The 17,923-nt window shown below is 43.2% G+C and overlaps 1 protein-coding gene across 3 annotated transcripts in view; it reads left to right on the top strand.

The window, feature by feature from the left end:
• Nucleotides 1-17,923, top strand: part of LOC138282889 (1-phosphatidylinositol 4,5-bisphosphate phosphodiesterase gamma-1-like) — a 576,794-nt gene that overhangs the window by 519,111 nt on the left and 39,760 nt on the right. For all 3 annotated transcript variants that reach the window (XM_069220895.1, XM_069220894.1, XM_069220896.1), the window contains 3 exons: nucleotides 234-458; nucleotides 1,109-1,257; nucleotides 16,443-16,557. In XM_069220895.1, the coding sequence (XP_069076996.1) occupies nucleotides 234-458; nucleotides 1,109-1,257; nucleotides 16,443-16,557 (489 nt within the window). The remainder of the gene's footprint in view (nucleotides 1-233; nucleotides 459-1,108; nucleotides 1,258-16,442; nucleotides 16,558-17,923) is intronic.

Here is a 17,923-nt window from a genome sequence, read left to right as displayed (position 1 = left end):
AGAATGGTTTAGGGAGTTCAAGAGACGTCACCAAGCCACACACTAGCAATCCAGTTGCATTACTCTCCGGGTTGAAAAATGCAACTTACATTAGTAAGTTAGTAAGTTTACTCTTTTAGTTTGTGAGTACCAAAAGTAATAAACTTGCTAAAAAGTGTAAATTTACTCAAAAGTGTAACTCACTTTTGTGAATCAGGCCACTTATGCATACACCCTAATCTGTACTCTTGCAGAGATCGGTACGGACAAGGCCTGCTACCGGGACATGTCATCTTTTCCTGAGACCAAGGCAGAAAAATATGCCAACCGCAGCAAAGGAAAGAAATTTCTGCAGTACAACCGTCGCCAACTCAGCAGGGTGTACCCCAAGGGACAGCGCCTGGATTCATCCAACTATGACCCCCTTCCCATGTGGATCTGCGGCAGTCAGCTTGTAGCACTCAACTTTCAGACTCCTGGTAAGTTGCATTCAGTGTTGGGTGGAAGGGTGCCTCAGTGCTGCATTTTATCTTTATTCCTTAACAGATATGAGCCCAAACTAACTCTTCATCACTGCTCACAAGATGGAATTACACATTTTCCATTTAAGGTTCCATGTTCCACCTCTCCATGAAGGTAATGCTTAGATATATTGTTTATCATTTAGTCATCCAGCCAGTTCACCCCTTGATGGCAAAACCTTCTTGGGTAAACGTCAGTCGTGTTATGATTTTTCAACTTTAGAGGTCTCTCTAATTTTAGAGAAGTTCTTGTTAACAATTGGGGGAGGCAGAACTGAGATTATTCACACTCAGGAGTTTGCCATAGGGGTTTGGCAGTGCTGGGGCGATACATGCAAACTCAAGTACAGCAGACATTAAAATGTGTGCCGTGCAGTCTCAACTCTGTAATCCTCCCCTAACTCGAAAGAGTTGAGGACTTACAAATAATCCTACAGAAGAAAACTTCAATTTAACTAAGAAGACATATGATCCCTTATCAATGAAGATGTGAAGATGTTCTTTGTCTCTCAAGTACTGCATGTGAAGCTGATTCATGATTTCAGCAATTGGTTATTACTTGTTGGTACTGTTTTCTGATTGGTTGGTGATGTTTGTGATATTTTCAGATAAGCCAATGCAACTGAACCAGGCTCTGTTTATGCTGGGTGGTCAGAGTGGTTACGTGCTACAGCCGGACATCATGCGGGATGATTCCTTCGACCCCTTTGATAAGAACAGCCTAAAGATAGTGGAGCCCATTACGATGCAACTCCAGGCAAGTGAAGATGAGAGTCCGACAAAGTCAGTCCAGTATTGATTTATTATAACACCTTTAAGAGTGAGGGACGTTCAGTGTTATACACTATCATACAGTGTGGGATTGTGTGGTGTGGCCTTGTATCTGGGCTATTGATATGGCACTGAAATACCTAAGGCAGCTTAGGAATTGGTTAGAGATTGTGATACAAAAAAGGGCTCCATCTATTTGGGACACAGTCACGTCTTTTGTCCTTGCTTGAAGCTAGTTGGTTCTCTTTTATCTCAGTGTCAGAGAGCAAAACATCCACAGGGATGACACATGCAGGAATATTGTGTCTGCTCTTATATATTGCTTTGGAAGCAATCACTAGTGGGGGGTTCAGAGACCCAAATCGTAGTTCACGTGCTATGGATGTAGTGATAAAGGCTGGCTTGAATGCAAGGTGGGGAGCTACAGTGAAGGAATCCCCTTGGAACATGCTGTATAACTTGAATTGAAAATGTTGGTTTTTGGGAAGTCAGTTCGATTCCCGAAGACTAGCAGATGTCTATAACCTGAAGTATTATAACTGCAGCAACTTAGAGAATTTTTTAAAACATCAAGAAAGTGTGGAATGATGATAAGAACATTACTTTAAAAAAGCAATATAAAGCAACTTAAAAGTAGATTCTCCCTACCTGATATTTCTACTCTGATGTACCCTGTATGCTGCACACACTGTAAGCAGTATTCCCCATTGTCACCCCTACATTAGCTAAGTTATAGTTAATGTTCCATTTGAAAAGACAGAACTATTCACAAAAGCAAATATACACATGTATATTTACTCTTATGTATATTTATTAGTATATTTATTATTTATTACTTCACCTAGGACTTACAAACTGCATTTTGTAGGACATAAAATAGTATTGCAGAGGTACTACTCAAGTACTACAAAATGCTGTTCTCATACCTATGGGTGGGGACCTATGCCTCTATCTCTCCTAAATTTTATGTGCAGAGATCTCAGCCGTGCTGGTGGAGATCTCTGCACACTTAGGTATATATGTTTCAGTAGTAAATATTTGATAGCCAGGAAATGAGAGGGACCTGGGAAATCCTTACTCCTAAATGGGAGGTGTTTATGGAAATTTAAGGGGGGGGGGATTTTTGGAAGAGTCATTTTAATACAAACACACACTCACCAACGAGTGTTCATAAACTTCACTTCTAAAGTTACTACAGCCCTATAGGTGGTAAAACATGTATAAATGTACTCCAGCTCAGTTGTGTGGTACGACAAGCACCATACATGGCCATTCACAGGTACTGCATGCAACCCACTCAAACAGAAAACCATTAAGGGAAATAAAATAACACCTCACCACCTCATGACCTATAACATTTAAATTATTATATATATATGTCCGATGGCATGTGTAGCTGCAGATACACATGCTGTGCACATCCCGCCATCTAGTGATGGGCTCGGAGTGTTACAAGTTGTTTTTCTTCGAAGAAGTCTTTTCGAGTCACAAGATCGAGGGACTCCTCCCCTTTTGGCTCCATTGCGCATGGGCGTCGACTCCATCTTAGATTGTATTTTTTCCGCCATCGGTTTCGGACGTGTTCATTTTCGCTCCGTGTTTCGGGTCGGAAAAGTTAGTTAGAATCTCGGAAAAATCGTCGGTATTGTTTGCGTTCGGTATCGGGTTAGTTACAACAGATCGACACCGACTTTTGAAGTGCTCCGGTGGCCCTTCGGGGTTTTTTCGATCCCCCGTCGGGGCCTGGTCGCCCCGGCCACGTGTCTCTTCAAGGCTAATGGAACGGACCCCATTCCGCTTCTGCCCAAAATGTCACAGCAAGTATCCGTATACAGATCAGCGCCTGGTCTGTAACTTGTGTTTGTCTCCAGAGCACAAGGAAGATACTTGTGAAGCCTGTCGAGCGTTTCGGTCGAGGAAGACATTAAGAGACCGAAGAGCTAGAAGACTGCAGATGGCGTCTGCGCCGACAGGACAAGGGCGTTTCGAGGAGAAAGAAGAAACCTTCTCCATTCAGGAGTCGGACTCAGACGAGCTTGATCCCGAAGAAACACCGAAAACCGTGAGTAAGACGTCGAAACATAAAACTCACGAGAAGACCACAAAAGCCCAGGGGACGCCACCGCCAACAGGCCATGGCTTAACCCGAAAATTAGGTGACCGATCATCGGCACCGAAAAAGGGCACGCTTGTGTCGAAGTCATCCGACTCCGGTCAAGATACCGGCACACAGCAATCTCGGGCCCGAGACAGCGGCTCCGAGCAAGTTCGGCACCGAGACAGTGGCACCGAAATGGGTCGGCACCGAGACACCACGACGCCGAAAATAAAGAAGTTTTCGTCGGAGCCCAAAAAGGCGACCGAAAAGGTTTTGATTCCAAAACATCCAGCCTCGGACCCGAAAACAGGTTCCTACACAGAGGAACAGGGGTTGTCCTCCCAAATGCAAGGACATAAGTTCGGACAAGAACTTGAATCAATGGAGGCTCCACATTCAAAAGGACACAGGGAAGATAAGCACTCTTCCTCCAATTAAAATGAAAAGAAGACTTGCCTTTCAAGAAAAGGACAAGCAGCAGGCAAAGGTGGCAAGACAAACAACTCCGCCACCATCTCCACCACCATCAATGCACACATCACCGGTAGCCACTCCACCACTGATGCAATCCCCGACTCATACTGCTATGAGTCAAGATGATCCCGACGCATGGGACCTTTATGATGCTCCGGTATCAGATAACAGCCCAGGCTGTTACCCTGCGAGACCGTCACCACCTGAAGACAGTACATCCTACACGCAGGTGGTCTCAAGAGCAGCTGCTTTTCATAACGTCACTTTGCATGCAGAACCGATTGAGGATGACTTTTTGTTTAATACACTATCCTCCACTCAAAGCCAATACCAAAGCTTACCTATGCTCCCTGGAATGCTAAAACACTCCAAACAAGTATTTCAGGATCCTGTGAAAGGCAGGGCAATAACTCCAAGGGTGGAGAAAAAGTACAAGCCACTGCCAACAGACCCTGTTTATATTACGCAGCAATTAACACCAGACTCTGTGGTTGTTGGGGCAGCTCGCAAGAGAGCAAACTCTCACACCTCGGGAGACGCTCCACCTCCAGACAAGGAGAGTCGCAAATTCGACGCTGCGGGGAAAAGGGTTGCAGCACAAGCAGCAAACCAATGGCGCATTGCCAACTCACAAGCACTTCTGGCAAGATACGATAGAGCTTATTGGAACGAAATGCAGCATTTCATAGAACACTTACCCAAAGAGTTCCAGAAAAGGGCACAACAAGTGGTGGAGGAAGGACAAAGTATCTCAAATAATCAGATACGGTCAGCAATGGATGCAGCAGATACAGCTGCAAGGACAGTAAATACTGCAGTAACAATAAGGAGACACGCATGGTTGCGTACGTCAGGATTCATGCCGGAAATACAACAAGCCGTGCTGAATATGCCTTTTAATGAACAGCAGTTGTTTGGGCCGGAGGTGGACACTGCTATTGAGAAACTTAAAAAAGACACTGATACGACAAAAGCCATGGGCGCACTCTACTCCCCACAGAGCAGAGGCACATTTCGCAAGACACAATTTAGAGGGGGGTTTCGAGGTCAACCTACAGAAGCCACAACCTCACAAGCAAGGCCCACTTATCAAAGCCAATATCAGCGGGGAAGTTTTCGGGGGCAATATAGAGGGGGACAATTCCAAAAGAATAGAGGGAAGTTCCAAAGTCCCAAAACTCCACAAAACAAACAGTGACTTACATGTCACAAATCCCCAACACACAAAACCAGTGGGGGGAGACTAACCAAGTTCTACAAAAACTGGGAGGAAATAACAACAGACTCGTGGGTCCTAGCCATTATTCAGCACGGTTATTGCATAGAATTTCTAGAATTCCCTCCAAATGTCCCACTGAAAACACACAACATGTCAAAACAACACATAGATCTTCTACAAATAGAAGTTCAGGCGTTGTTGCAAAAAGATGCAATAGAGTTAGTACCAATTCATCAGAGAGGAAGAGGAGTCTACTCACTGTACTTTCTCATACCCAAAAAAGACAAAACTCTAATACCTATATTAGATCTCAGAACATTAAATACCTACATCAAATCAGATCACTTTCACATGGTGACACTGCAGGACGTAATACCTTTGCTCAAACAACAAGATTACATGACAACATTAGACCTAAAGGATGCGTACTTCCATATACCAATACATCCTTCACACAGAAAGTACTTAAGGTTTGTATTCCAAGGGGTACATTACCAATTCAAAGTGTTGCCATTCGGGATAACAACTGCGCCAAGAGTTTTTACAAAATGCCTGGCAATAGTGGCTGCTCATATCAGAAGACAGCAAATACATGTGTTCCCGTACCTAGACGATTAGTTAATAAAAACCAACACGCAGGAACAGTGCTCACAACACACAAAGTATGTCATAGAAACCCTTCACAAACTAGGTTTCTCACTCAACTACAACGTCACACCTTCAACCATGTCAAGTACAACAATACTTAGGAGCAACAATCAACACAACAAAAGGGATTGCCACTCCAAGTCCACAAAGGGTACAAGCATTTCACAATGTAATACAGGCCATGCACCCAAAACAAAAGGTACAGGTCAAAATAGTGATGAAACTACTAGGCATGATGTCCTCATGCATAGCCATTGTCCCAAACGCAAGATTGCACATGCGGACCTTACAACAATGCCTAGCATCACAGTGGTCACAGGCACAGGGTCAACTTCAAGATCTAGTGTTTATAGACCGCCAAACATACACCTCGCTTCAATGGTGGAACACTATAAATTTAAACAAAGGGCGGCCTTTCCAAGACCCAGTGCCTCAACACGTAATAACAACGGATGCCTCCATGATAGGGTGGGGAGCACACCTCAACCAACACAGCATACAAGGACAATGGGACCCTCAACAGAGACAGTTTCACATAAATCACTTAGAATTACTGGCAGTATTTCTCGTGTTGAAAGCTTTTCAACCGATAATAACACACAAACACATTCTTGTCAAAACAGACAACATGACAACGATGTATTATCTGAACAAACAGGGAGGAACACACTCAACACAGTTGTGTCTTCTAGCACAGAAATTTGGCATTGGGCGATTCACAACCACATTCGCCTAATAGCGCAGTTCATTCCAGGAATTCAGAACCAGTTAGCAGACAATCTCTCTCGGGATCACCAACAGATCCACGAATGGGAAATTCAAGCCCAAATACTAAACACTTACTTCCAAAGATGGGGAACACCACAAATAGATCTATTTGCAAAAAAAGAAAACGCAAAATGCCAAAACTTCGCATCCAGGTACCCACAGGATCAGTCTCAGGGCAATGCGTTATGGATGAGTTGGTCAGGGATATTTGCATACGCTTTTCCCCCTCTCCCACTCCTTCCATATCTAGTAAACAAATTGAGTCAAAACAAACTCATACTAATAGCACCAACTTGGGCAAGACAACCCTGGTACACAACACTACTAGACCTTTCAGTAGTGCCTCATGTCAAACTGCCAAACAGACCAGATCTGTTAACTCAACACAAACAACAGATCCGACACCCAAATCCTGCATCACTGAATCTAGCAATTTGGCTCCTGAAATCTTAGAATTCGGACATCTAGACCTTTCACATGAATGTATGGAGGTCATAAAACAAGCTAGAAAACCTACAACAAGACATTGCTATGCAATAAATGGAAACGATTTGTTTATTACTGCCATAATAATCAAATTCAACCCTTACTCGCATCTGCAAAAGACATCGTAAGCTACTTACTGCACTTACAAAAGTCAAAGCTAGCTTTTTCATCCATTAAAATACATCTCACTGCAATTTCAGCTTATCTGCAAATTACGCATTTGACTTCACTCTTTAGGATCCCAGTCATAAAGGCTTTTATGGAGGGCCTAAAAAGAATTATACCACCAAGAACACCACCAGTTCCTTCGTGAAACCTCAACATTGTCTTAACACGACTCATGGGTCCACCGTTTGAACTCATGCACTCATGTGAGATACAATATTTAACGTGGAAAGTTGCGTTTCTCATTGCCATCACGTCTCTAAGAAGAGTAAGTGAAATACATGCATTTACCATACAAGAACCCTTTATTCAAATACACAAGCATAAAGTAGTTTTACGAACTAATCCAAAGTTCTTACCAAAAGTCATATCACCGTTTCACTTTATCAAACTGTAGAACTACCAGTGTTCTTTCCAGAACCAGATTCTGTAGCTGAAAGAGCACTACATACATTAGACATCAAAAGAGCTTTAATGTACTACATTATTAGAACAAAACAAATACGGAAAACAAAACAACTGTTCGTTGCTTTTCAAAAACCTCATACAGGGAATCCAATATCCAAACAAGGCATTGCCAGATGGATAGTTAAATGTATTCAAACCTGTTATCTCAAAGCAAAAAGAGAACTGCCTATAACACCAAAGGCACATTCAACTAGGAAGAAAGGTGCTACTATGGCCTTTCTAGGAAACATTCCAATGACTGAAATATGTAAGGAAGCCACATAGTCTACGCCTCATACGTTTACCAAACATTACTGTGTAGATGTGTTAACAACACAACAAGCCACAGTAGGACAAGCAGTACTACGAACTTTATTTCAAACAACTTCAACTCCTACAGGCTGAACCACCGCTTTTGGGGAGATAACTGCTTACTAGTCTATGCACAGCATGTGTATCTGCAGCTACACATGCCATCGAACGGAAAATGTCACTTACCCAGTGTACATCTGTTCGTGGCATGAGACGCTGCAGATTCACATGCGCCCACCCGCCTCCCCGGGAGCCTGTAGCCGTTTCGAAGTTGATCTTGAACATTTGTAAATTTGTAAATATATCACTTTAAACCACATTATGTACATACATATTTACTCCATTGCATGGGCACTATTACTATAATACACAACTCCTACCTCACCCTCTGCTGGGAAAACAATCTAAGATGGAGTCGACGCCCATGCGCAATGGAGCCGAAAGGGGAGGAGTCCCTCGATCTCGTGACTCGAAAAGACTTCTTCGAAGGAAAACAACTTGTAACACTCCGAGCCCAACACTAGATGGTGAGATGTGCACAGCATGTGAATCTGCAGCGTCTCATGCCACGAACAGATGTACACTGGGTAAGTGACATTTTCCATATATATATATATATATATATGTATATATATATATATATATATATATATATGTGTGTGTGTGTGTGTAAATATGTATGTATATATTTGTGTGTATATATATGTATATATATAATATATATATATGCAGATATATATGTGTGTATATATATATATATATATATATATATATATATATATATATATACACACGCACATATATGTGTCCTACAATTTCTCTCACCACGTAAAAGAAATCCTTGGACACACTTTGATCAAGGCAACAGCCGAAATGCGTAGGGTGAGGACCATCTGCACAATTAAAATCTGCATATAGCTAATGCATCACAAGTGTCCGAGGATTTCTTTTACGTGGTGACAGAAACTATGGGACATATAATTTTGGGCTGCCGGAGCCCGTCTTGGACCGCTGTACTAAAGTGCTCCAGGTGAAGGAATGAATAAATATATATATATATATATATATATATATATATATATATATATATATATATATATATATATATTCGATGGCATGTGTAGCTACAGATACACATGCTGTGCACTGTGCCTGCCATCTAGTGTTGGGCTCGGAGTGTTACAAGTTGTTTTTCTTCAAAGAAGTCTTTTCGAGTCACGGGACCGAGTGACTCCTCCCTTTCGGCTCCATTGCGCATGGGCGTCGATTCCATCTTAGATTGTTTTCTTTCCGCCATTGGGTTCTGACGTGTTCCTCTTCGCTCCGTATTTCGAATCGGGAAAGTTAGCTAAGTATCGAAAATTCTACGGTATTGTTCTCGTTCGGTACCGGGTTAGTGTTAGTGTATTGGCACCGACATCAAGACCATTTTGGCGGCCCTTCAGGGCTTCCACTCTCCATCGAGGCCTGGTCGGCCCGACCACACCTGTCGTCCCAGACTAATGGACCGGCCCCCCTTCAGTTTCTGTCACGCAAAGTATCCTTATACAGACCAGCACTGGGTCTGTAACCTGTGTTTGTCGCCCAAACACAGAGAGGATACTTGTGAAGCTTGCCGAGTGTTTTGATCGAAGAAAACCTTGAGAAATCGACGCGAAAGAAGACTGCAAATGACGTCGAAACCGAAAGAACAGCTCGACGTCGAGGAGGAAGAAAGAATCTCCATCCAAGAGACGGACTCGGATGAATCCGACAGTGAACGATCCTCAACGGTGAAACAAACTGTGAGTAAACCTGCCCCGTCCCAGACTCAGGGTCACACCAAGAAACTCAAGGCCATGGGGACTCCACTGCCAGCAGGCCATGGCTCAACCCACAGAAGGGAAGGTGACCAGAAAACATCGGCACCGAAAAAGGCCAAAGAGTTGTCGAAGACTTCCGACTCCGGTCGAGATTCCGGCACCAAACATTTTGGACACCGAGTGGTCGAATCAACCAAGCCCCGAAAAAGCTCTTCGGAACCGAAAAAGACTACCACATTAGGAATTTCTGTACCGAAAAAAAACAGCCTTGGAGACGAAACGACCCTCATACACTGAGGAGCAAGGGCTTTCCATGCAACTCAAAGAAAAACATAGATTTCAGAAAGATTTGGATATAGAAGAACCTGACCAAAGGCAACAAAGGTTACAAATCCAAAAGGATACAGGCAAGATTCAGACCATCCCTCCACTCAAATCTAAAATAAAACTAGCTTTTCAGGAATCAGAGATGCAACCAAAAGCCAAAGTGGTTAGAGACAAGTCACCACCACCACAGGTCTCACCACAACCATCCCCACTACACTCACCACACTTGTCACCAGTGGGAACACCGTTAATACAGTCACCCACACATACTGGGATGACCCAAGATGATGCTGATGCATGGGATTTATATGATCCACCGATATCGGATAACAGCCCAGAGTGTTATCCAACCAAGCCGTCACCACCAGAGAACAGTACAGCATATACGCAAGTACTAGCCAGGGCAGCTACGTTCCACAATGTAACGATGCACTCTGAACCAGTGGAGGATGACTTCCCTTTCAACACTCTGGCATCCACCCATGCATCCTATCAAAGCCTGCCAATGCTACCGGGCATGCTCAAGCACGCATAGCAGGTCTTCCAAGAGCCTGTAAAGGGAAGAGCTAGAACGCCTAGGGTTGAAAAGAAATATAAACCACCCTCAACAGACCCAGTGTTTATAACGCAACAGCTCACACCGGACTCAGTGGTTTTAGGGGCGGCAAGAAAAAGGGCGAACTCACAATCATCAGGGGATGCCCCACCACCTGACAAAGAGAGTAGAAAATTTGACGCAGCAGGCAAGAGTCGCATCACAAGCAGCCAATCAATGGCGAATTGCGAATTCGCAAACCCTACTTGCACGCTACGACAGGGCACACTGGGACGAGATGCAAGACATCATCCAGCACTTGCCCAAGGAACACCAAAAACGTGCCCAGCAAGTAGTTGAAGAGGGACAGGCCATATATAACAATCAGATAAGGTCCGCATTAGACTCTGCAGATACAGCAGCACGGACTGTCAACTCAGCTGTAACGATTCGAAGGCATGCATGGCTACGGAGTTCTGGATTCAAACCAGAAATTCAATAAGCGGTACTAAATATGCCGTTTAACCAACATCAGTTGTTTGGGCCGGAGGTCGATACTTCCATCGAAAAGATGAAAAAAGACACGGACATGGCCAAAGCCATGGGCGCGCTCTACTCCCCACAATTCAGAGGCACTTTTAGGAAACCACAATTTAGAGGGGGGTTTCGGCAACAAACATCTGAACCTTCCACCTCCCAAACAAAACCCACCTATCAATCACAATACCAAAGGGGGAGGTTTCGTGGTTCCTATAGAGGACAATTCCCAAGAGGAAGGGGAAAATTCGAGCCCGCCAAACCAAGCCCTAGCAGGCAGTGACTTCAATGTCACAACACCCCAACACTTGTCACCAGTGGGGGGGAGGCTAACCACATACTACCAAAACTGGACACACATTACCACAGACACATGGGTCCTATCAATTATCCAACATGGTTATTGCATAGAATTCACAGCATTCCCTCCAGATGTGCCACCAAGACCGCACAGATTGTCTCCACAACACTTAGACCTATTACATATAGAGGTCCAAGCACTGCTACAAAAACAAGCAATAGAGCTCGTACCAATCACCAAAAAGGAACAGGCGTTTACTCACTGTATTTCCTCATTCCAAAGAAAGACAAAACGTTAAGACCTATCTTAGATCTCAGAACACTGAATCTATTCATCAAATCAGATCATTTACACATGGTAACACTTCATGACGTAGTTCCCTTACTAAAAAAGGGGGAATACATGACAACACTGGATCTCAAGGATGCGTATTTCCACATACCCATCCATCCTTCTCACAGAAAATACCTAAGGTTTGTAATTCAAGGCAAACACTATCAATTCAAAGTGCTACAGTTCGGGATAACAACAGCCCCCAGAGTATTTACAAAATGCCCAGCCGTAGTAGTAGCTCACATAAGGAGACAGCACATGCACGTATTCCCATATTTGGACGACTGGCTAATAAAAGCCAACACTCAACAACAATGTCAAATTCACACGCAATACGTCATAGAAACTCTACACAAACTAGGGTTTTCTATAAATTACCAAAAATCACATCTGCAACCATCCCAACTACAACAATACTTGGGAGCAACACTCAACACACAAAGAGCAATTGCCACTCCAAGTCCACAAAGAGTCCAATCGTTCCAAAATGTAAGATCAAGCATACAACCAAACCAACACTACACGGTAAGGTTCGTAATTAAACTACTAGGCATGATGTCCTCATGCATAGCCATTGTCCCAAACGCAAGACTACACATGCGGCCGTTACAACAGTGCCTAGCAAAACAATGGACGCAGGCACAGGGTCAACTACAAGATCTAGTGTTGATAGACCACCAAACACATTCTTCGCTTCAATGGTGGAACCCTATAAATTTAAACAAAGGGCGGCCTTTTCAAGACCCAGTGCCTCACGCCATTATCACAACAGATGCTTCCATGGTTGGGTGGGGAGCACACCTCAACAATCACAGCATACAAGGTCAATGGGACAATCAACAAAGACTACTTCACATAAATCATTTGGAACTGCTAGCGGTATTTCTAGCATTAAAAGCATTTCAACTACTGATAGCCCACAAACACATTCTTGTCAAAACAGACAATATGACAACAATGTATTATCTAAACAAACGGGGGGGACACACTTGTCACAGCTGTGTCTCTTAGCACAAAGAATTTGGAATTGGGAAATTCACTACAACATTCGCCTGATAGCACAATACATACCAGGCATTCAAAATCAGTTAGCTGACAATCTCAGTCGAAATCAACAGCAAACTCACAAATGGGAAATACATCCCCAGGTCCTACAAGATCACTTCTACCGCTGGAGGACACTAAACATAGATCTACTTGCAACAAAAGAAAACGCAAAATGCCAAAACTTCGCGTCCAGGTATCCACACCCCCAGTCCAAGGGCAATGCTCTATGGATCAGCTGGTCAGGGATATTTGCTTACCTTTTCCCCCCCTCCAGCTCATTCCTTATCTGGTCAACAAACTGAGTCAAAACAAACTCAAACTAATACTTATAGCACCAACGTGGGCTTGCCAACCGCCTACACGACACTGTTGGACTTATCAGTAGTACCCCACATCAAACTACCAAACAGACCAGATCTGTTGACACAACACAAACAACAGATCAGACACCCGAATCCAGCATCGCTCAACCTAGCAATCTGGCTCCTGAAGTCTTAGAATTCGGATATTTAAACCTTTCACAAGAGTGTATGGAGGTCATTAAACAAGCGAGAAAACCCACAACAAGACATTGTTATGCGAACAAATGGAAAAGATTTGTTTGCTACTGTCAGGCTAATCAAATTATGCCACCAGAAGCCTCCACACAAAACATTGTAAGTTATTTACTACACTTACAAAAGTCTAATCTAACTTTCTCTTCCATTAAAATCCATCTCACTGCAATATCTGCTTATCTGCAGATTGAACATACAACATCACATTTTAGAATCCCAGTTATTAAAGCCTTTATGGAAGGACTAAAAAGAATCATACCCCCAAGGACACCACCAGTACCTTCGTGGAACCTTAATATTGTATTAACACGACTCATGGGCCCACCATTCGAACCCATGCATTCTTGTCAAATACAATTTCTAACTTGGAAAGTAGCCTTTCTAATAGCCATTACATCACTTCGAAGAGTGAGTGAGTAAAATACAAGCATTTACTATTCAAGAACCCTTTATACAGATACATAAACATAAAGTAGTTCTCTGTACAAATCCAAAATTCTTACCAAAAGTCATATCACCATTCCATCTAAACCAAACTGCGGAACTCTCAGTCTTCTTTCCACAACCAGACTCAGTAGCTGAAAGGGCATTGCATACATTAGACATAAAAAGAGCACTAATGTATTACATTGACAGAACGAAACAATTTTGTAAAACAAAACAATTGTTCGTAGCTTTCCAAAAACCTTATGCAGGTAACCGTATATCGAAACAAGGCATTGCCAGATGGATAGTTAAATGCATTCAAACCTGTTACCTTAAAGCTAAAAGAGAAATACCCATTACACCAAGGGCACATTCCACTAGTAAGAAGGGCGCCACAATGGCTTTTCTTGGTAATATCCCAATGACAGAAATTTGTAAGGCAGCCACCTGGTCTACGCCTCATACATTTACTAAGCATTACTGTGTAGATGTGTTAGCAACACAACAAGCCACAGTAGGACAGGCTGTATTAAGAACAATATTTCAGACAACTTCAACTCCTACAGGCTGACCACCGCTTTTGGGGAGATTACTGCTTTGTAGTCTATGCACAGCATGTGTATCTGCAGCTACACATGCCATCGAACGGAAAATGTCACTTACCCAGTGTACATCTGTTCGTGGCATGAGACGCTGCAGATTCACATGCGCCCTCCCACCTCCCCGGGAGCCTGTAGCCATTTTTAGTTGCATGAAAATTGTAAATATGTAAATAAATATTCTTTTACTACACACTGTGTACATACATTTCTACTCCATTGCATGGGCACCTCTTTTATCCTCACTTTACCAACTCCTACCTCACCCTTTGCGGGGAAAACAATCTAAGATGGAGTCAACGCCCATGCGCAATGGAGCCGAAAGGGAGGAGTCACTCGGTCCCGTGACCCGAAAAGACTTCTTCAAAGAAAAACAACTTGTAACACTCCGAGCCCAACACTAGATGGCAGGAACAGTAAACTGCAAGTGAATCTGAGGCGTCTTATGTCACGAACAGATGTACACTGGGTAAGTGACATTTTCCATATATATATATATACACACACACACTATAAGTCAAAACAATAGCCTTTCATGCATAAATTATGTACAAAAGAAGCAGAAAACTCTGGATGGTTCCTAAGTTTAGGTGGAGCGCAGCTCCTATATAAAGCACACTACAACACCAGCAACACTCTAAATTTGTTTACCCCAAATGTCTGCTTTTCAAGCAAAGTTTATAAGCATAGGATTAGCACAGTGCCATCCGAACTGTAAAGGGACAAAGTCGTTTCCCATTTATACAGCAAAGTCTTTAAGCATAGGATTAGGTAGTGCCATCCGTGCTGAGCTGTAAAATGACAAACGCCTTTTACCTCTCCAGGCACAGAATTTCAGCTATGTAAAGATAATCACATAGTGAATCATCTGACATTTAAATAGTGCATCAACAACATAGACAAGGTGCAGTATACATAGAGGGCATAATAGGGTACAATAATGGAATAGAATCTGCCATGTTGGAGTGGAATAGAGATAAAGCATCTTCACTAATACGGTCATCTGAGCAATAAAATATATCTGCTTAGATGTCTTGAAAGTACTGTTATATAGAAACATAGGTACATGCAGTGGAATCAAGTGGAGGATATTGTATTAGTTTATAAAAATTTGTATCAGATGCTGGTGTCAAATCTTTGCAATTTTATTAGGACACGGACCCAACGCATTTTGGTCCGCCTTGTTTACAGATGGGCAAAATGTTTGCTCAAGATGTTTATGTGTATAGTAAAATAACAAACAGCGACAACAAACTGCTCCAATAGTCTGTTCTCTAAACAGCAAAAAACACAGTCATTTCAGTGTGCTGATTTTCAATAACCAAAACTTCACAGTGTGCTGCTTAATATTACACATTGGCTATACTATAGCCTTATAGCCCTCTGCCGAGGGTTCTATAAGGCTATATGCTGGTTAACAGCCTAGAACCAGAGCCTATAAGTGAGGGCCTTTTAACAACTGGCACAGCCCAAGGCAGAAGGGCTAACATTCCACCCACTAAGGTAGAAAGTTCTAAATTGAAAAAGGAGAAACAGAAAAACAAACATTGGCGTGTTGGAGCAGAAGGCGTATACCAGACATTGCAAGCCCCGTGCCACTCTGTTGTCTTCAGTGGAGCTACCAACATCCCAATGTTCTTATACGAATAAAGGAATCAGTTCATTGTGTATTGGAATATTACAATATTAATTCCAGCTTTAAATCCTTTTGGCGGAGGCTGTGATTTGAGGGGGTGGTTACATAAAAGTCTACACTTATCTGTAAATCTACACTCGAAAATGATGAATAGCAAAAAAGTTAGGAATTTTACCTAGCTGTAGTAATAATTCTACAGAAATAAATATACATGTATTGTTTCACTTTTGTGACTAGGTCCCATTGTTGTAACTGCATTATGGCTGGTGTGATCCATCCAGACGCAACAACTTGAAACCAACATTATTATTATTATACAGACTGATCTCTTGTGCCTCTACAAGGGTAGACGTCTGATATTGCCCATTGCACAGGTATACTTAAGGATTCTCCAACATTATCTGTCCGTAAAGGGATGCTAGTTTCCTAATCATTTTCTGTTTTTCCCCTGCAGATTCTGGGGGCGCGTCACCTTCCTAAAAATGGCAGGAGCATTGTGTGCCCATTTGTTGAAGTGGAAGTGTGTGGCTCCGAATTCGATAACAGCAAGAACAAGACAGATGTTGTTGGTGAGGATGCTGTGTTAACATTGCACCTTTGGAGATAGTGCCACCTGAGGCACACAGTGAAACAACTAGGTAGCAAGGCTATAGTGATGAGCTGTGCAAGTCCTTCATTAACAACAGGCACTTGCATCATCTAGCACAGGCATTTGCTCACTCATATGTCCTAGTACAGCCACAGTCAGGGACAGCCTCATAGTCACAGATTTGCACAACACTCTCTGGTACATATATATTCAGGACATCTGGGTGTAATGTACATATGTTTGATGAGAAATGTTTGAAAAAATAGGGGCTCATTATGAACCCGGCAGTTCAGACCGCCATAGCAGTGGTAGCCCTCCGCTACCGCCAGGCTACTGCCGACAGGCAGCCTGACGATGGCGGATATCAGTATCCGACAGGGCAGCGCTGCAAGCAGCGCCGCCCTCCGGATAATGAACCTTGTTTCCTCCAGCCTTTCACTGGCCGGTTCCCCCACCAGGCAAAGGCTGGCAGAGGGGTAGCTCCGGGGCCCCCCTGGGGGCCCCTGCACTGCCCAGGCAATTTGCATGGGCAGTACAGGGGCCCCCATGCAGTGCTCCTTCGCCCAGGTCACTGCCCGATTTATGGCCAGTGATCTGAGCGACGGGTGCTGCTGCACCCGCTGCACTGAGGCATTGACAGCGCCTCCATGTGGAGCCATCAGCAATGTCCCGGCCCAGCATTCTGCTGGGCCGGTGGGCAGAAACACTGTTTCCGCCCACGGGGCCCAGCAGAATGTTTGTAATTGGGCCGGCGGGGTCTCAAGGGGGCTGGCGGCCTATGAAAAGACCACCAGCTTGAACACGGCGGGGTTTCCCGCCGTGTTCATAATGAGCCCCATAGTGTCTGTTGGGGATTTGTACCAGTATCTACTAATAAGTTTTTTTATATTCACTGGGTATTGTTCTTTTAGAGGCAGATTGCATGTTTTACTGTCCGACAACAGGACTATGATTACAAATACTTACTTGTTTTCCACATTTTCTTTGCTCAAGTCCAAAGTAATATAAGCAAAAAAAACATATTTTGTTGCAGGGTACCATTTTAATTTAAAATAATGTTTTAACTAAGAAAGGTCTAACAAACACATCGGTCTGTAATACCAGCACCATAAAACAGCTATCACAAAAACATAGGCCACGTCCATGCAAACCTACCCCCTAATCCCAGAAATAAATTTTAAAAAATCTACCGGCATTGATATTTTCAGATAATTTATGTCACTGTCATTGGATCAGGAAATTCTCTTAAATATCCACAGTGATCAATGAAAAGACAGACAAACCACAGTGACAAAAGGAGAAATAGAGAAAGGATCCAGGCCAACATACATGCCATGTGGGGACAC

The sequence above is a fragment of the Pleurodeles waltl genome, chromosome 2_2 (genome assembly GCF_031143425.1).
Source record: "Pleurodeles waltl isolate 20211129_DDA chromosome 2_2, aPleWal1.hap1.20221129, whole genome shotgun sequence".
Lineage (NCBI taxonomy): Eukaryota > Metazoa > Chordata > Amphibia > Caudata > Salamandridae > Pleurodeles > Pleurodeles waltl.
This window is presented reverse-complemented; position numbering and strand designations above follow the sequence as displayed.